Here is a 20507-nt window from a genome sequence, read left to right as displayed (position 1 = left end):
ATATAAAAGCGGTCGGGATTGTCCTTCCGTCCCGTGAGTGCTAAGCAGGCGCAGAGTTTCACACGCCCCGTCCATTTTGCAATGCACGATGGGATTTGTAGTTTCGTTTTTTCTGGTTAAAGATGATTTTCTACTCCAGACTGTGCGATATCTTATTCTTCTTTCTTACTATATAAAAGCGGTCGGGATTGTCCTTCCGTCCCGTGAGTGGAAAGCGTGGCGGTATTCCGCTTATCACAGACTTACTACTTGCAGCTTGCGGTACGAAGCGACATGATGTGAGCAGAGTTCTGGTGCTCCCATCGTTCCCTTGCTTTTGTGCGCGATGCACTGGAAAAATAGACAAAATTATGTCTCTGGAAATAATTAATGTTGGTGGAGTACAAATGCCTCACCGCGTAGTAAATATCAGGGGGGTTCAAAAGGGCAACCTCAATATAGAAAAAAAGTTTAAATTTCATCACAAAAATAACAGAAACTACGAGTATTAAAGTAATACCGCTCAAATGCAATATAACCAGATTAATGAGTTTGTATAAAATATCAAATTGATCTACATATTGAATTGCCTTAAGAAGTGGTCAACTTAAGTCGGTCACCTTAAAAGGCGGGTCAGCCTAGTCAGTTATAATTTTAGAACCAGTCTAACTGTACTGCCACACTGTAATGATGTGGTCTTTATGACAAAATAGCTACATAAGAAAGCCCACGTTGACTCTTCAACAAGACACCTAAAGGGCTCTTAGACCATCAGAAACAAGATTCCCCGATCTGATGAGACCAAGATTGAACTGTATGGCCTCAATTCTAAATGTCATGTCTGGAGGACACCAGACACTGCTCATCACTTGCACTGGGGGATCATCAGAGAACAGTAGCAGAAAATCCCCAAATCCAGGGGTGCAAAGTTTGTCATATCAAACCCAAGAAAACTTCGGGCTGAAGTCGCTGCCAAAAGTACTTCCAACTAAGTATCGACTAAAGCACGGGTGTCGAACTCCAGTCCTGGAAGGCCGCAGAGGCTGCAAGTTTTCATTCTAACCATCTTCTTAACTAGCTACCAGTTTTTGCTGCTAATTAACGTATTTTGCCTTAGTTTTAATTAACTTGACTCGGGCCCCTTAGTTTATTTTTCCTTAATTAGCAGCCAAACAATGCGACACAAAACGAGCCACCACGTGACCAGCTCACCTGTGCCCATCTCACAATATCTGGAAATAAAGAAAGGTGAAGGTCTTAGTAAGGCTGATCTCTCAGGTCACCAAGACATTTTGATGGCCTTCTTAGAAAAAACAGAAAAATCAACAGTTTTGGAAATGAGAGCAGCAACAAGCCATGGAACTAAATGACGGGTTTAATCAACGGCAGGAGTTGGCTTCTCATTAAGAGATTGATTGGAGTGAAATTGGTTGGAGTTTGAAATCCCAGTTTAGCTGGTCATCTGTTGGCTCGTTTCACATCTCATTTCTGTTTGGCTGTCATTTAATTATGAAAAGAATAAATTCAGAGGACAGAATCCTTAAAAACAAGGCTATTGAAATGAAGGGAAAAGAAGTTAATTAGCAGTGAAAACTGATTAGGAGAAGGGTTAGAATGAAAACCTGCAGCCACTGCGGCCCTCCAGGCCTGGAGTTCAACACCCCTGGTAAAGTGTTTGAATACTTTTTTTTTTTACATTTTAATGATTTTATTAAAAGTAAATAACATTCCATACAAGCAAATTAAATTTTACAGATCTAACTTCAAATCAAATCAAACCCACTCATCAAGTGTCGGAATACTTAAGTTAATGTAACATTTCAGTTTTTGTTTTTTTTAATAAATTTGCAAAACAATTTCTAAAAAACATTGTTTTCACTTTGTCATTCTGGGGGTATCGAGTGTTGCCTGATGAGAAGGAAAAACATCATTTAAATGATTTTAACATGGTGGTCCTCACCAGGAAAAGCACAGGAGAAGATGAGATGAGGCTGCAACAAAACAAAATGTGAAAAAAGAGGTCTGAACACTTTGTAAACACACTGTATGGTAGGTCGCACAGTTTAGTAATTCGTCCTTAGTGTGTTTATAGCTGTACATTTACGCCGGTGTTATGAGCCTGAAGCGCACAACACCAAAATAGACGGACTGGAGTAGCATCTCTTTAGTTGATATTAATGGAGATGGACCTCCTACGTTGCCCTTTTTCTACAGTTTTTCACCATGGACTAAACCACTGGATTCCATGGTGCAAGGCTTTTTGTTTTTTCTGCGTAACCCCAAATCAGTCAGTTTAAGCTGTCCTCCAATTGTACAAAAATGCATGCAAATAAGAGTAGTATGGCTTTGTACTTCGATACACTTCAATGGAGTCTGACACCGAACATTACTATATAAAGCTGAGACTGGTTGAGTGCGATTATTACTTGGCAGTCATACTTTAACTCCTTTTGAAGAGCACATCATTAGAGTCAGTTCTGTGACACATTTAGTCTGTGAAAGTTTTAGTTTGGTCCTCTTTTTTTTTTTTTTTGAATTTGCAAGCTTTGTTCCTTGTTTTCAAAAGTGTGGTGCTGCAAACACAAGCTCTGCCTTCTGGCTTTGGCAGATAAGGGCCTTAGCTGCTGATAAAAAGCCGAAGGCTGCTGCTGCAAGCCCTCAGTTCCTCTCAATACTCGGAACTGGTGGCACAAACCTGACTATCGCAGGTCATGTTGCAAAGCAAGTTCGGCACAGACCATGGTGTAGCCCTGCTAGTGCTAGGGTCCAGCTTGCCATGCCTCTGCCCCCAACCCCGTCACCCATTTTTTGAAAAACCTCGATCCTATCCTATAAACAGTTTGAGGCGTGCTGGAAAGTCCTCTTGGTAAGTTTAGGAATAGATCAGCTTTGTGCTGTGAAGACAAGAGGTATCCTCTTGTCACATGGTGGTGCATGCTGCGAATTGTGGTCCTTTTTAAATTGCATGTGTTGGTTTATTTAGTAATTCAAACTGACACTGTGTGGGTGTTTGTGATATGACTAGTTCTGGCAATGAACTGGCATCTTGTCTGGGGCTGTTTCCTGTCTTGTGCCAAGTGTTGCTGGGATAGGCTCTGGCACACCACCAGGTTCGCTGAGTCGGTACACAAAACTTTTGACTCTGACTTTATAATTTCTGGTACCTCCGATTCCTCGATTTGTAATTAGAATCTGACTTCTAGGGCAGCACGGTGGCACAGCATCAGTGCTGCTACCTTGCATACTCCACACAGGAAGGACCCAGGATGCAAACCCTGGTTTCCTAATTGCATGTTCTGCCCATGTCTGCATTGGTTTCCTCCAGGTGCTCCGGTTTAATCCCACTGCCCAAAGACATGCAGGTTAGGTGGATTAGTGATACTAAATTGGGGCGTGTGTGTTTACCCTGTGATGGACTGGCACCCTGTCCAGGTTTTGTTCCTGCCTTGTGCCCTGTGCTAGCTAGCATAGGCTGTAGCATCCCCTGCAACCCTGTTCAAACCTGCTTAGTCCTGAAAATTACTGATTGACTGACCAACTCCTCAATTTATGGTTCCTCAGAATTAATTTAATATATTTACTATGTTGATTGAAAGCAAACAAGATAAAAGGCACATCATCACTGCCAAGTATAACTTTTAACGCGTTTGGGTGAAAACGCTCAAAAGCTTTTTTTCAAATTGGAGGCTCTTGTAGGTGTCGCCTTTTCAGAGTGAGTAAAACTTCTGATTTTTGCATCACATACATTTTCACCATCGTCCTCTACACTGCACTGACACAGAAATGAAATTCCTGTCTGTTGTGACTGTCAAGTGTTCAAAAACTGCCGACTCTGTTAAAATTTGGAAAAAAATAAACCAGTTTTCAATGTAAACTTAAAACATATCCTGTAAAGAAAAACAATGTTTAATAACCCAATTAGTATATGTGAAATTGAAAATTTTAACACATTATATTACAATGTTCATGTAGTCTGTACATTTTTACTGACTCCAGCATTACTTCTGACTTTGACTCCACAGCCCAAAACTGGATTATGCAGGCTTAAGGCTGATTTATATTTCTCTATCGAACCAACATCACTATGTAGGCTGACACGCACCTCCTCAAAAAACCCTATGCCAACCCCTACGACTGGCCAGTTTGGTAACTACGTATTTCTTGAAACGTGTTTCTGTTCATCACCTGTGGCTAAGGAACTACACTGGTGTCTGGCAGGTTGCTGGTTCAAATCCCATTACCACAAAAAGGGACCTCACTCCATTGGACCTTTTGAGCAAGGCCCTTATCCTGAAAACTGCTTCAGGGGTGCTGTACAATGGCTGACCCTGCGCTCTGACACCCACAGGTCATGCAAAAAGAACATTTCCCCCTCAGGGAATTAACAAAGCGTACCAAATCCAAAAAAAAAAAGGTGTGTGGAAAAATGTGAGGGACAAATACAGTACATTCACCTATGCAAGAAAAGGTGTAGCAATAGGATCAGTGATCCTGGGGGGCAAAAACTGCCTGCCTTTTATTGGATCGTTCGCTTTTCTTGCATTGTGCACACAGTGCCAGGTAGTGCCTAGGGATGTCGCGATGCAGACGTATAAAATGCTTTCGACGGTGCAGTCTCCACTCATAGCTACGACGGTGTAGACTCGACGCAGAAGTACAAGCGTGCTTTAAAGAAGGTTACGTTACTTAACATTTTTTTTCTTTAGTTAGCCATATTTACTCTGAACTGACTCTGCAGACTGCTTCACAACAGGTTTTGCTCTGTGGTGATCTGACCAGCATGCTGCGTTTCACCTCTGGAGGAAAGTCTGACTGCTTGCTTTCTTAGAAGCTGAAATTTGGATGTGAAACCAACCATCCACCTGATTTTTTTTTTGGGGACAGGACAGGACAAGGGGTGGAGGGGGGTCAAAAAAAAAAAAACGGAAATAGCTTTAGCAATGAGAGTAATGTTGGCTTGACTCCTCGGGAGCAGCCTGTTAGTTTCAATTCCTTTTTTTTATCTGCTGTTGCCGTAATCAAAGGCCAAGTTAATTATTTGCTTCCTTACTTTCTTAACCCGTAACAAAAATGTAATTGTAGTACAGGGAGCCATCTTGGACTGTGATTTCCAGCTGCTGTTTGTGTCTGTCCTCTGGCTAAAACTGTCTTTAATTGCCAGAAAAACCATCCGGGGAACAGTTTGTAATTTTTTGTTGTGCCTTTAATATTTTTGAACATGCATCATAGAAAAATAATACATTGCTGATCCAGAAATCTGTTTTATAGAAGACCTTTTATAGCTCTTGCAAGAAAATGAGGGAAATCTATAAAAGCAGGCCTGTCCTGTACGATATTTGGAGGATGTTGCAGCCATTAGTGGTGCTGTACTTGCCCCCGATGGACAGACACTTTTTTTTTTTAATGATGATTTTGCAAAACTGCTTTGGTTAATGTTGTTGCCTCACCGCTTCAGGGTTCTGCATTCAGATCCTTTCATGGAGGGAGTTTGGCCGTTTTGCCCAGTGACACTATTTGTTTTGTTCTGCGTCTTTGGTTTCTACCCAATCTTCAACATGTCCAGGTTAGGTTTATGAGCAGCTTGTTTTTAACATATCATAACAGAATTGGGAGATATATATATATATATATATATATCTGTGTGTGTGTATATATATATATATATATATATATATATATATATATATATATATATATGTATATGTATATATGTATATTATTCCCTGCGTGGAGTTTGCATGTTCCCCCCGTGTCTGCATGGTTTTCCTCTGGGTGCTCCGGTTTCCTCCCACATGCCAAAGACATGCAGGTTAGGTGCATTGGAGATCCTAAATTGTCCCTAGTGTGTGCTTGGTGTGTGTGCCCTGCGGTGGGCTGGCACCCTGCCTGGGGTTTGTTCCTGCCTTGCGCCCTGTGCTGACTGGGATTGGTCTCCAGCAGACCCTGTGTTAGGATATAGCGGGTTGGAAAATATATAAAATATAGATAGATAGATATATATATAGATATTGATATATATATACAGTGTGTGTGTGTGTATATATATATATATATATATATATATATATATATATATATATATATATATATATATATATATATAAAAAGGGAGGGGCTGACCTCGCCCTATCTGTAAATGCTTCATACTGCAGAGACCTCATCAGGCAGCACGTTGTTGGCTGTCGGAAAAAGGGATGAGCATTCAGTTCTTTGGAAGTGTGAAAGTGTGCTGGAAAGTCGTTACGCTGTCATGTAAATTGCTGTGCTTCAGCAGTGGCAGGAATTAAGGTTGACATCCCCTCCGACTAGGAGGCCGTGTAATGTGACATCGACTTAAATCAGCATTTGTATTTATGTGTCCTGCACAGAAGGGAGCCATGTGCCAGTAATATTCTAAGCTGACATCACCAAACCTCCAAAGAACCTGGCAGCCCTGGAATGAACAGGTGCCATAACAAGTTGATATGTTGCTAGTGATAATGAGCTCCACTGATCCACTCATAGAAACTAGTAAGCATAGATGGAGTCATTTAGATGTTATTCAGATGGCCAAGGAATTAAAGTCATTGGTGAGCCATTTTTATTGATTGCCAAGGTGTGTTGTGCCCTCGCCAGGTCATTTGGTAATGGTGACTCAAAGAAATGTAAAGCGTCTGGCTCTGTCCCCTGCATACATGTTGATTCAGATAGGAGAGTGTGCTTACTATAACCAGCTCCTTGGTTTTTCGGACATTACAAAATAGACTGTTGCTCTGGCAGCTCTGGGACAAAAAGCAAATCTCATCTCTGTAAGCTGTCTCATCACAGTTGTGATTAGGTTTATGATGGTGGTGTTACTTGGTGATGGGCTGTGTCTGGCCACACGGAGACTCAACACATTATCTGTGCGAAATTAGTGATACTGTATGTTTGCACATACTAGGGGGCTTCCAGCTAGGAAGTACAAACTTCAGCTGCAGAAGGTCACACTAACCCTTGGTGATCAGCCCTGACAAGAGTTGCATTGTTGAATGCTGAGCTTTAGTCCTATGAACAGTACTCCAGTTTTTGTTATCCAGGTGTGCCTGAAAGGTAAGAAGCGCAAGGAATATGGTCCATTGTGGCCTGGTTGTAACAAGACGCAAATTAGAGGTGGCTAATATGGAATACCATATTTACAGTGCCTGAACATGAATCTATGAAAGCATTTCATCACAAATGACTATGCCTCAGAATCCGGACTCCAGTTCATCCTCACTGACTCCCCCAAAAACCAACCAACCAATATCAGTCAGGGGCTTAGGGCACACTGTTTGGAGTCCATACTGACACTAACACAGTAATGTGTGGGACATTTACCACCAAGGTGAACACTGAACATGAATTCTGTAAAGGACAGTACAATCTGAGGGTTAGAACAAGTTAACTTTCTTCTGTTTCCCCTCTTTATTTCAAATTATCAAACCTTGGGTCTCCAGCTGGGTGAAAGCAAAATGCTAGCCTCTTATGTATGGGAGCATTTAAATGGAGGCTTACTTCTTGTTAACGGAATTATTACCTGTTGTGCTAACGTCAACATCTAGTGACTGGTCAGTTTCAACTCCCACTACATGGGCAGTATATGGCCACATGATGGACAGGACGTAAGCAGCTAAGTTCTGCTTTGGGTTTTTTTGAAAATCCCATCTTGTGTATGGCGGTGGCTTATTGTGCTTAGCTGAATCATTTCCCCATTCGTTTGCATATTTACCACACTTGATCGTTTTATTGGATAATCTCCTCCCAGCATCCTCTTCAGTGTCTTAACAGCACTCCCATCTTCCAAAATAGTGCTAGCAGCACCTTCTCACTCTTTGGTTGGGTAGGGGCCAAGGGTTATCGAATCAACATGCAGGCAAGATTTGGATTTCATAATCCAGGTGTGCCTGAAAGCTGGCAGAACAAAAACCAAGAAGAAATAGGAATGAATAAAAATGGACATTGAGAGAGCAGGCCAGTGTAGAAACAGCCACAAGGACAGAATCTCCCCATTTCCCTGTCTTCCTAAGCCTTCCCTGTTAGGCACAAACTGATTTTTTTCTAGTTGAAGGTGACTTAAAATGGAAGAATGAATTATTTTGGAAGTTCACTTTGTGGAAGGCTTAGGTAAGTTTATTTGTTTTCTTGTCGGCTGTTCTGAGGAAACGTGCAAGTACTAGGAACACATGACTTAACCTGATTGTTCCAGGTAAACTGAGGATTTTCACTAGCAAAGGTTAGACAGGGGGGTCTGCTTTCCTACTATGCAATTTGTATTATTTATGCCTGGATTTTACGTTCAGGGTTTTCTGTGAGATTAAGGCTAGATATGGTGAAGATCCTAAGTGCAGCATCTGTGGAAATTAAGCCTGGATTGGCTGTTAAGCTCCTGCGGTTTGGTGTACTTTAGGGTTAGATATGGCAGGGAGATAGCATTCACACAGTACAAAACTAGAAGTTGCTGGATTTTTAACCATGTCTTCTATTTTCCCTACTTCCTTTCTTGTCGCATCTTTTTGATGATATAAAAGCCTTTGGTTGGATAAACTTTGCTACAATCATTTCACTACTTCGAATCAAGTAGGGTACTGACATAACATGTAGGGAAATGACAAAATTCAGCACATCATAGGACAAGTTAATCTGTATTTAATACTACAGTGCCTTGCAAAGCTGTTTGTCCTGTTGTGCCGCATTACAACCTGGAATTAAATGAGATTTTTGAGGTGGTTAGCACCACTGGATTGACACAACATGTCTACCATTTTGAAGGTGCAAAATATTTTTGATTGTGACATAAACAATAATGAAGACCCCAAAAAAAAAAAACAGAAATCCTCAGCATGCAAAGGAATTCAACCCCCAACTCAATACTTTATAGCGCCCCTGTTTGCTGCAATTTTAGCTAAAAGTCTCTATTAACTTAGCACATCTCACTACTGGGATTTTTCACCCATTCCTCAAGACAAAATTGCTCCAATTCCTTCACATTTGATGGGCTGCGTTAGTGTCCTGCCATCTTCAAGTCATGCCACAGATTCTCCATTGGATTGAGGGCTGAGTTTTGACAATACCATTCCAATACATTTCAATGTTTCCCATTAAACCACTCCAGTATCACTTTAGCAGGACGTTTAGGGTCATTCATTGCCCTGCAGGATGGTGAACCTTTGGCCCAGTGTCACATCTCTGGCAGACTGAAACAAATGCCCCATATTTAGTGTCATCCGTCTTTCCTTCGATCCTGACCAGTTTTCCTGTTTCCACAGCTTGATGCTGCCACCACTATGCTTCACTGTGGGAATGGTGTCCTCAGGGTGATGGAAAGTGTTGGGTTTGCACCACACATTGTTTCCCATGATGGCCAAAAAGTTCAAATTTAGTCTAATCTGACCAGAGAACCTTCTTCCATGCGTTTGGGGTATCCGCCACATGCTGTTGGGCAAACTCCAAATGTGTTTTCTTATTCCTTGTTCTTTAAGCAGTGGCCCTTTTCTGGCTACTTCTCCTTAAATCCCTGCTGTCCGGAGTGTACGGCTTAAAGTGGTCCTGTGGACAGATACTCCCATCTTTGCTTGGCAGCTCTTTCAGTGTTATTCTTATCTTTGTTACATATCGAATTAACACCCTCCTTATCTGGTCTGTGAATTTTGGTGGGTTTGTAGTCGTGCCATATTCTTTTAATTGTTTTGGATATAATGGGTGCTTCATGGGATATACACTTTTTTTTTTTTTTATAACCCATCTCTACTTCTCCACAATTTTTGTTTCTGACCTGTCTGGTGTGCTCCTTGGTCTTCATGTTGCTTGCTTAGTGGTTTTGCAGAGTCAGAGGCCTTTCAGAACAGGACATCATGTGACAGTTCGATTACACACAGTCAGACCCTTAACTTCTCAAGTGGACCAGATCTTATTGAGGGGTCTCACAGCAAAGAGGATGAATACATATGAAGTCACAACTTTGCAGTTTTTACTTAATTTTGTATACATACACAACGTATTTTATTTTCATTCCACTTCAAAACTTTGGACTACATTGTTAAGTCCATTACATAAAATCCAAATGAGAATCAATTTTAATTCCAGATAACGTGACAAAACGGGACAAACGCCAAGGGGTTGAATATTTTCACAAGGCACTGTATGTCCTTCATTGTATACTCCACTTTACAGCTTTCAGACACTTTGCAGGTCGATTGCTCATAGGTGTGCAATCAATTAGCATTGATTTTTATGAAAAATAACACTAAATAATAACGGAATGTGAATGCTGACATATTGTTGAGGAATTAAGAGTTTGATGTTTTGGCAGTCGTCTTCATTGGTTGTATGTCCCTAGCGATTTAAAAACAGAAAATCAATTGACTCTTTCCTGCCAGTTCTGGGTCTTTTGCGTGAGCAGCTTGTCTTTGGCATGGAGAAATGGTTTACTCATAAGAGACATGGGCTTCTGTTGCTTTTTAAGATGGCAGAGTCTCACCTGCTTCCCCAACCCCGATAGGAAGACAGTGCTGCTTGAGGCCTTTTTGCAAGTTTAAGGCTGGTAGTAAAACAGGGTGTGGTAGTGCAGCCAAAGACGGTGTATTTTTGTAAATGGAGCACGCTGGTTTTGTGGGGTAAAACTTGAAATAGGAGAAGGAATTCCATTAGCGTGCAGTGATGTGAGCAGCAAAAAATGCATTTGATTCATTCTTCCCAGCAATTGATACCATCATTTGGAAATCATGGTGGTTCTAGTGAAAAGTTAACAGAGAAATTATAAAGCTATGCAAAGCACCTAATAATCCATCCATCCTATCCTAACTACAGGGTCACGGGGGTCAGCTGGAGCCAATCCCAGCCAACACAGGGCGCAAGGCAGGAAACAAACCCCAGGAATGGCGCCAGCCCACCGCAGGCACCTAATAATGCTTCTTGGAAATTGCTATCACTGTAGAATTGTATGTATGGTGTAGAAACAAAAATATATACCCAAAACAACGAGCTTGTCCTGCTTATGTTCTAAATATCAGAATTGGGACAGCATGGGTGCAGATATTTCCAGTATATCCATCTGGTATCAAGTTTTTCTTTTTTTTTTTTAAACATTAAATTGTCTGAGCAAGTCTATTCCAGCAGCACTGGGCATGAAGCAGCAACTACTGTAGTTGACTTTGTAGGATCGACTCCTGCGAGTAACAATCAAGAGCCTGCAGTTTACAAGTTTAGAATGCGCGTGGAAACCGGGGTACCCAGAGAAGAGTCCACAGGGACACAGAGCGAATGTGCCAACCCCATACAAAAGGGACTGTGGTGGATGCTGTGTCCACGGCTGTCTTTTTAAAGTGCTTTGGCACAGTAACCCCACTGTCCAATAACTAAACTTCACCCACCCAGCTGTAAACTGTGTAAACATCCAGGCATAGGTGAATCGTTCAGTGCATCTTCAGGCCAGTCTGCTTGGAGGCATCTGGGCAGCACCATACTTAGATAAGGCACATACATTCCATTCCAAGGTAGGGTGGTACTTGTTGGTTTGCCTGGAATGTTCCCAGCATGCATTCCGCTGAGGAAGATTGCATCTCCTGGCCCTCAATTTGAAATGCCAAATTTTGTTTCACATTACTGTGTAACTTTATGAATCCCAAGTGCCTAGGATGGTGAGCAGCAAGCATGCATCATTACCCGCTTCCATCTGAGATGGTTCACACTGACAACCCCCTCACTATCCTGCAACTGATCCATGATGTGGAAAGAGCGTTCTAGTATGACCCTCAGGATTGTCTGCAGGGTAGGTGAAACCTAATAGAGCAGATCTGTTCTTTATAAAGTGCTTACCACATTTTGGATAGTGACTATTGCAAACGCTCAGTATTGATTCATGGTCTGATGCCATCAAATCAACTTGTCAAATCCTGCAAAATACGAAGTAATCGCATAACACCTTGTGCCTCTTATACACAAGGCAGCACACTTGCTTTTACCAGCGCTATGTGGCCGAGCGGCTAATGTTTTAAGCTCTGAAACTACTCCCTGTTCAGTCCCCACCACGGTGGTAAGACATTTCTAATTTAATTGTACTCGCATTTTACAAGTAAGACAGTTGACAAAAGAAATAGTTGTGTGCAAGTTGTAAATAAATCTCTTGTGATCTACAGAATGTTCAAAAAAGGAAATTGGACCCCTGTGTGGGTTTGTGCTGGCAGGAGAACTTGGAATGCTTTAAAGTGGTTGTTCTGATATTGCCTCTTTTATAAACTCTTTTTCCCTCCATCGTATTACAGGTATTGGGACAGCAGAAGCAAGCAACGAAAAATGACTAGCGACAGCAGATCCAGCAAAGCACTACAGGTGAGTGATTTTTTTTATTCATGGTGCCTGAGGCCTTTAAAGCCAGCACACCTTTTGAGCAAATTATAAATGATCAATAGATAACAGGAAAGTCATCTATCCATTTTTAAACCCATTTACTACAGTCAAGAATTATGGTAACGGATACTTGTAATGGCATCACTAGACAAAGGGCAGGAAACAACCCTGGATGAGGCAGCAGTCTTTTAATATGGCCCAATCACACGCAATCTCCTGCAACTACTCACATTGTGGGATGTGAGAGGAAGAGCAGAACAAACCCCCGGTAAAATAATCACCAAAGTCCACATTGAGACGGAGCTGGGTTTTGAATGTAGAACTCTGGAGTTGCAAGGCAGCAGTGCCAACACTATGATGTCTCCTGTCTGTAATCTGAGAGTTTTAAGCAGATGACATTAACCTGCCTGATATTCTGGTGAAACAGCTCCGCTTTTAGGTCATTAATTAGAAATGAATTATGGGGACACCCACTGAATAGCTAAGTGTTACTTCCCAAAAGTCTGCAGTTCTGCTTTTCCTTAGTTTCAATTACAGACCCCCCACTGACGTAACCACAATTACTGTACTGGGGTTACAAATGTCAGCCCGTGCCTTGTAGTTAAATGCCTTGATCTTCCAAATCCAGTGCTCAGACTGCTGACACCTGGTGTTCAGCAATTATCTGGTAATTGGTGCAGGCACATAGTTAATTATACAATTAAAAACTGATTATAAGGCTTTGTGCTAACTGAATATAAGAGAAAGAATAATTTATATTTATTGCTGCTAAATTCTATATTTTTCATTTAACACAACATTCTTCAACCTGCTTAATTTGATTAAGGGGCACAGGGCCTGAGACTATCATGGCAGCATAAGGCAGGAATCCATTCTTGAATGGGACACCAGTCGATCATAGGACCCAGTCAAGTGTAAATCCATGGGGCCAATTTGGAATCCTCAATTAACACACACCTTTAGGATGTGGAAGAAAAACCTCAGCAAACACAATGAGGTTCACATAATAATAATAATTTTCTACATTTATATAGCGTTTTTCTCACTACTCAAAGCACTTCCATGCAGGGAGTACCCGGGACATGAACCCATGTACATGCAATATACAAAATTTTATACAATTACTGTACATGCAATTTCTACACAGATATTAATGGTGGACAAGATTCAAACCCAAGACAGTTACCATTACACAAGTGTGCTGCAGTATTTTAATATATTTTTAATACTGTTTGCTCGACTAGTGTTACTCATCTGACACTTCTGTTTTGTAAATAAACTGCAGCTCTGTGATGCTATCCATGGGTTAGAAATATAAAACTCATCGCTAGTTAAAAGGATAAGTCAGTTATTTGTTCACAGATATGATATAAATGTTAATTTGCTACCTAAAACTGCTTTCTAAAGTGAAGCATTTTTATTAATGTTATGCAATACTCAACTTTTTGTAGGGAAAGTGAAGGGAATTGAGATCCCAACTTTAAAACAAAAACCTTAAATCTTCCTGAAAATGTCCACTTTGAAGCAGCCAAAGTAGTGTGTTTCTAAGGTATGCGCGTGACAACAAAAATAAACAGGAAATACATTTTTTTAATCACAGATTCTTGGTACTGTTCTCTTGAGGTAAGAATATGCTTCCTGTATGCTTCTTTGGCCCAAGCCAGGCATCACTCCTATTAGATGTAAGCACTGTTTCTGACTGACTCCCAGTGTGGTCTTTGTGGTCCACCACCAGCATTTATATGCCTGATTTTTTTGTAATGAGGTCAAGTGCCATCCAATTGTGATGCATGTTAACACAGGTGTAAATAGATGTTACTTTGGTTTAGCTACAAATTCTCATATGTGTCTGTATCACCATTCTCACTCAAATTGTACTGACATTATTTCACTCAAAGTTAACTTTGGTCCTGTGACCACTGGTGATTTTCACATTCAGGAGAGACACAAGGAAGAATACACAATTCCTGTGTCTTGTTTGTAAAGAAAACTAAAGGGTTTTGCCCCCTGCTCGCTTCGCTCACCATACCCATTCCCCCCCTACCAGAACTACATGCCGTTGTAAAGAAGGGGGCTGAACGCACCCCAAGGAGACGCGGCCGCTCCTCCTAAACCCCTCTTAAATGGGGATGCAACAACAGTTGTTTTTTTTACCTCCTCTTTGCTCGATCAGCTCCTGGCTTGCTGCTGTTGCAGGAGCTGCATTTTGTGTGGCGCTTCGAATGTTTAAAACGCCTGTACAGCAGCTGTCCTATTGTCTCACTGCCTTGTTTCTCTTCTCCCCCAGACATCCTCAAACACTACTCGATCTCTTTTCGCTGTTACCTTATTTCACCGAGTAATATTTTCCATTTGTTTGTGCTAATGCGATCTTTACACTCATTTTTTGAGACATTCGAAGTTTCCTACTTCCATTATCTCTAACCTTCTCTGCATGTGTATCACCGGACTTGCTTCCAAAGGTTGTAAGCGTGACGTGACTGTCTCGCGCAACATTAAAGTGCCCCTCTTCAAAAGATCACGTCTTGTCGTAGGAGAAAAGTTTCGTATCATCGCAAGTTTTTTTTTTATAACCGATATGACGGAAGTTGTCCAACTTATGCTGGGCTAAATTGGGTATATAAAGTGCTATTTGTGGGTTTCAAAAAATAGGAGTTCGACAACCCTAGAACTAAAAGAAGTCAAGGGTAACCCATTTTTGTTTGTGCAGTGTCCTGTCATCTCTTTAAATCTGGTACAACTGCTTCAGCCCTCTGGAACTGAAATATTAGAAAGGTGGACAATTTGTTGTGATGAGGCTTTTGTGAGACAGTGTGTCCAAATTCTGTGGAGAAGCTGACAGTAACTTAAATCTCTTCTTGCTATCCTATAGCCTTTACCTCAAGGAATAATTCTGCATCTGAAATTAAAAATTTAGGCTGACCCTTTTTTTTTTCTTTTGTACCTTACAGGTGAAGAGCGAGTCTGGGGAGAACGTACCCATCCTTTCAGATGATCAGCTGATGTCCCTGACTGTACGAGAGCTGAACCACCACTTGCGGGGCTTGTCGAAAGAGGAGGTCCTTCGGCTAAAGCAGCGTCGTCGTACTCTAAAGAATCGAGGCTACGCAGCAAGCTGTCGGGTGAAGCGGGTCTCCCAGAAGGAAGCGCTGGAGCAGCAGAAGCAGGAACTGCAGCATGAGGTGCAGCGGCTCAGCTGGGAGAATGCCAGTATGCGCCAGGAGCTGGATGACCTCAACGCCCGATTTGAAGCCCTGCAGAGGTTTGCACGCTCTGTGGCACATGGGCCAGTTACGCCACATAAAGTGAACAGCACCAGTGTCATCACCATTGTCAAGTCAGGAGTGCAGCAGAACTCTTAGGATGAGATGACAAGAGTGGGCTTGGGGAAGGGGTGGGTGGGGTGACCAGAAGAGAAAGTGTGAATGAGAGGAATCTCCATGGCAAGGTGTTTCCAGGTAGTGGTTGAACACACTGTACTAGACGTTGCTAGCCAAGTAAATGGCATTTTTCTGGCTACAGAAAGTGAATTCACTTCCTTAGCTTATCCTATGAATGTTTTTTCCCTCTGTTAGAAAGCCCTTCCCACCCAAGAAATACTTCATTTGGCCGAATTGCCCCAGATATTTTTGAAAGAGTTGTTAAGGACTTGTGGGATTACAAAGTGACGTCTGATGAATAAAATGGCAACTGTATTCTAGCCAACCTACACAAAATGAACTATAACTAATCCAGAGAAAGACAAGATGCCATCTGCTGTAGGAAAACTAAATGACAAAGGGATGTGACTAAAAGTGCCAGGTCTGTTTTGAAAAGGCTTGGCAAACGCTCCCTGCTGTATCGGCTTTGCCTTTAGACAATAGAAGGGTGTCTGTCTTTAGCATTCTGAGATCAGTTCTTGTGTGTCTGTTTGTGACAAAAAATAGAAACAAAAGACAAAAGGTTGCAGGTTTTAGTTTGACCCTCTGATATAAAGAAACAAAAAGGAGCTGCTTGTAGCTGTGCAGCCTTAGAATCTAGACTGTTGTGCCGAGTTGTTGTTAACATTCTTACAGTGCATTATGTTGTGCAACAAACAGGAATCACTATTGCCAAGAAGCAGGTATCCATTTTACCATCCCTTATCTACTGTTCAAACTTGTACTGCTAGATTAATCAATAGTCAACGCTAAATTGGCTTATTGTGAGCGGCAAGATATTTTTACCCTCTATGACAAATACAATTTGTAATGGGGCTGCTTTATTTGTCACATTCCTTTATATTGCAATAAATATGGTAATATCGAATGTAGGCACATTTAGCTCTTTGAGGTTCAGGCTGATTATCAGAAAGAAAACAGAACACAACTACTTTACAAATTCTTATATTTTGTGCACTTTGACTCATTTTAAATGATTTATGAAAATATTAAAAATGTCTGAATGAAAACTTAATCAATTCTACCAAAAGTTTCAGGATGAAATTAAAGCCCTTAAAGACGAAACAAATGATGCACACAACACATGTTCACACTAGTAGGCATTATTTTTTGCGTATCATTAACTCCTTTTAAATTTCTAAATTTAAACATGCCCACTATTTCCCAGCACTCTCAGTGTGATGTAGCCCTATACCGTATATTCTACACAAACCTTTGACTATATTTACATTTTCAGCTAATTTGGATTCCTTGTCACATACAAGACTTGTCTATTATTTTTCTGTACCCTACTCCGACTTATGAGGTCTGGAGCCTATCTTAGAAACTTCAGATGCAAGGCTGCCAGTCCATTATGGGGCCAATTTACAATTACCAATTAAAAAACCACTGATTCATTAAGTTCTCTTTAACATACACTAAATCTAATTAAGAATAGGAAATGCGATCATTCTACTACAGTTGAAACACACTGTTCAGCTGAACAAACACAGGAGAGAATGTCTTAATGTGCAAGAGTGAGGTACTAAAATAAATTCTAACCAAGTGACTGTCACTGGCTAAAAGGGCACATTTTGACACAACTAACAAACAAACTACTTTATAAAAAAAAAAAAAAAGTTTTCATAGTTTTATGATTGAACTCATTGTTGAGACTGAAAGACGTGGCTCAGAAGGCCTGGAATGAGTTAAAGCATAGAATGCCATGCACTGTTTCTCTGCCTCTAACTAATGTAATTTAACAAATTATTTATTCATTTATTTTCAATCATGCAAAATGGAGTGAAAAGAAAATAGAAATAAAATCCCAAAATGCACCTTTAGAAAACAACTCACACAAACAACAGTGCCATTACGTAATCCGGCAAGGCTCTGCTGACCCCTGCTGGTCAATCCAGTGTGTTCATCACCTCTCAGAGATGAGCTGGAGATTCCTCAGCCCCGGTGTGTATGAGTTATCTGTGTTCTCCTGCCGGCCAACTTTGCTAGAGGAAGATGCATCGGCGGTGGTGGACACGTTAACAGTATCAGCGTCAGTTCATTTTAGTCTGAACAAGGGTGCAAGTGTTAGATCTTTATACCCCCAAACCACTGCCCCAAACAGGAAAAAACAAAAAAATGTGGATTAACATTGCTGTCATTGGTCCTTTCCTTTTACGTGAGGGGAGGCCCATTTTGTTCTGTGCGTGTTTTTTCAATTTTTTTTTTTATTTCTATTTTTATAAATGGACAATTTGTGAATACAAGATGATTTCAGCACTAAAGCAAACTCTCTGTAACAGATGATCTAAAACCCACAACACCTTTTATCATTCAATAGCAGGTAGATGGTTGTTACTTATAAGATAAGACATTATTTATTATATAAATCCGAGTCTATGGCATTAAAGGATAAAAATGATCTTTCTGGATACAGCAGTTTCTTCATCAAATTAATTCCTAGTAAGGTGTTTTGCTTTGAGGTTCTTTCATTTTAATTATTTGTAGAGAATCATCCTGGTTTTTATTTGTAGTTTGCTGTGCAAAAGAAGAAAAAAAAGACGAAAAAAAGAAAAACGTTTCGATTCTGATGCAGCTTGTGCCGTATGCTATTTGTGCTTCTGGCGCTTTGAAGCCTCACAATCGTTTTACAGTAAGATTTAGAACTTTTTGGTTTCTGTTTTTGACGAGGCCGATTAGACATCGGTAGCAGGAAGCCCTTAAAAACGGTAAAACATTTATATATATATTTATGTACAGAGGGAAATTAAAAATATTTATAGACTTGCTTCTACATAGAGCACTTGCAACCAATGGCAAATTAGGTATGGGTGCAGAATGAACGTTTAAACTTTTCCACTGGGCCCTTATGAGTTCTCGAGGTAACTGCTCATTTGGCCTGTGCTCAGTTTTTTAGCTGTTTGTGTTTTTTGTATCTTTTGTGCTGCTCTTCTCAAATGTTATCAGTTGCCATTCCTTTTGAAAGGTGTTATAAAAGAGACATTTTCTTGTAGTAGGTGATGATTTCGTTTTGTTGATGGCTCTCCAGAGGTTTAGTAGAATTTCTAGGGATGTGCACGGTTCGAAGTCGGGTGTTGTATGAAGGTTGAGGCAAGTGAAGTGATGGTAGAGAGGATGATGGGAGAGATGAAGAATAAGGTGGGTTTAGTTAAGGAAGTGGCCACAAAGTGTTTTAGATGCAGGGAATCAAAAGGACACTGGAAAGGGGGTTTCAGACTCTGTCTTTGGTAAGGCTTAAACATTTACATATATATTTTTTGAAAAGTCTTATTTTTGGGATAGTATAAACACATTTTGATCAAAATCTGTTAGAAGAGGACACAACAATTGGCCCAAATAATTGCCTAAAACTCGGTGCAGTTTCAGGAAGGTGATATTTGCTTATACAACAAGGGTCTCTGGGTAGGTGCCGCTGTTTCAAACTTTCACCACTTGGTGGCACTCCTTAGGTGTTTGGCTGTAAGTAGCACGCAAACTGCCAGTCAGTTCAATTTATTGTCACTGTAGTTACAGCACAATGAAATGAAGGGTTGGAGGTGGGAGAAACATGAAGCAACAATAGCATACGATTTTTAGACCCCCTCACTTGTGGTTGCATTATATACCCATGCTGCGCTACTCGCCATATTCATCTGGTAGGTTTTATTTATGAATAAATGTCTAGAGCTGTTAATACCGCCTTGGGTTTCTGATGTAAACAAGCCCGGTCTGCTTAAATGTTGAAATCTTGCCATTGAGTTCAGCATAGGAAATCTTTCTAGTTTCCTTTTGAATAGTCTGTTTTCCGAAGATTCTTTTTATTAACATGTTAAATTAATTGATTTTTTTTTTCAATGCAATGAAATTATTTTCTTATCTGGATCTTATCACCAGTTGTTATGTATATGTTTATGTCTATCAGGTGTTCACAACATACATAATATATTGTATCTAGAGAATTATATAGAGAGAGTTAAAATAAAGTGGAACAGCAATAAGGAGCAAAGGCCTACAGCCCGGTGGTATCAAATACACTTCTATTTAGTCAAAAATGTCAGCCCAGCCCAGGAAGCTTTTTTAACAGCTTTTGTTTCTTAATATATTTGTGTACCTTTTTGTTTTGATTCTTATTTAAAGGATTGGACAGTACTGGAAAAGGAAAAAAAAAAAAAAGATAAAAGCCGTTGGTTGGAGGCAACAAATCTGGCCAGTGCCGTTAAGGATTAGTGTTGTCTTTGCTCCATTCTCAAATGTACCACGTCTAATTTTTATACCGTGATTTTTATTCTAATTTAATGTTTGTGTCACAGCTTTTGACTACATATATATATTATATATATATAAAAATATAGAAGAAAAAAGTGCTCAGATGTTATCTTTTAATAATGTGATGTTATGTGTTGCAATAGCTTTGAACTGTGCCTATTTATTACATTTTTTAATGTGACTTTTTATAATAATAAAAAATATACACTGCATGTGTCGGATTACAATTTGTATTTTTTAATAGAAGAAAAGACGGTTTGAGGAAAAAAATGTTGGCACTTAGGAAGAAAATGACTGAATTATGTGCTACAGAAGATACTGAAAATTAGCTGGATAAAGAAGAGTGCAAATAAGGAAGTCATGAAAAGAACTGATATGATGAAATCAGTTCTGGTGGAGTTTATACTAATGCAAAAAGCAAAACTCTTTGGCCACATTGCTAGGGGTTCAGCTGTTGAAGGAGGAGAGGAGGATTTGAGAGCATGCGCTGAAAGTGCACTGCCACACGACAAACCACCT

General features: G+C 40.4%; 1 protein-coding gene across 4 annotated transcripts in view; it reads left to right on the top strand.

The window, feature by feature from the left end:
- LOC120536750 (transcription factor MafK-like) overlaps positions 1-20200 on the top strand; it is a 35623-nt gene extending 15423 nt beyond the window's left edge. For all 4 annotated transcript variants that reach the window (XM_039765233.1, XM_039765232.1, XM_039765234.1 and 1 more), the window contains exons 2-3: positions 12240-12306; positions 15276-20200. In XM_039765233.1, the coding sequence (XP_039621167.1) occupies positions 12271-12306; positions 15276-15686 (447 nt within the window). In that variant the 5' untranslated portion in view covers positions 12240-12270 and the 3' untranslated portion in view covers positions 15687-20200. The remainder of the gene's footprint in view (positions 1-12239; positions 12307-15275) is intronic.
- Positions 20201-20507: the final 307 nt, after the last annotated feature.

Source organism: Polypterus senegalus, chromosome 10 (assembly GCF_016835505.1).
Source record: "Polypterus senegalus isolate Bchr_013 chromosome 10, ASM1683550v1, whole genome shotgun sequence".
Lineage (NCBI taxonomy): Eukaryota > Metazoa > Chordata > Cladistia > Polypteriformes > Polypteridae > Polypterus > Polypterus senegalus.
This window is presented reverse-complemented; position numbering and strand designations above follow the sequence as displayed.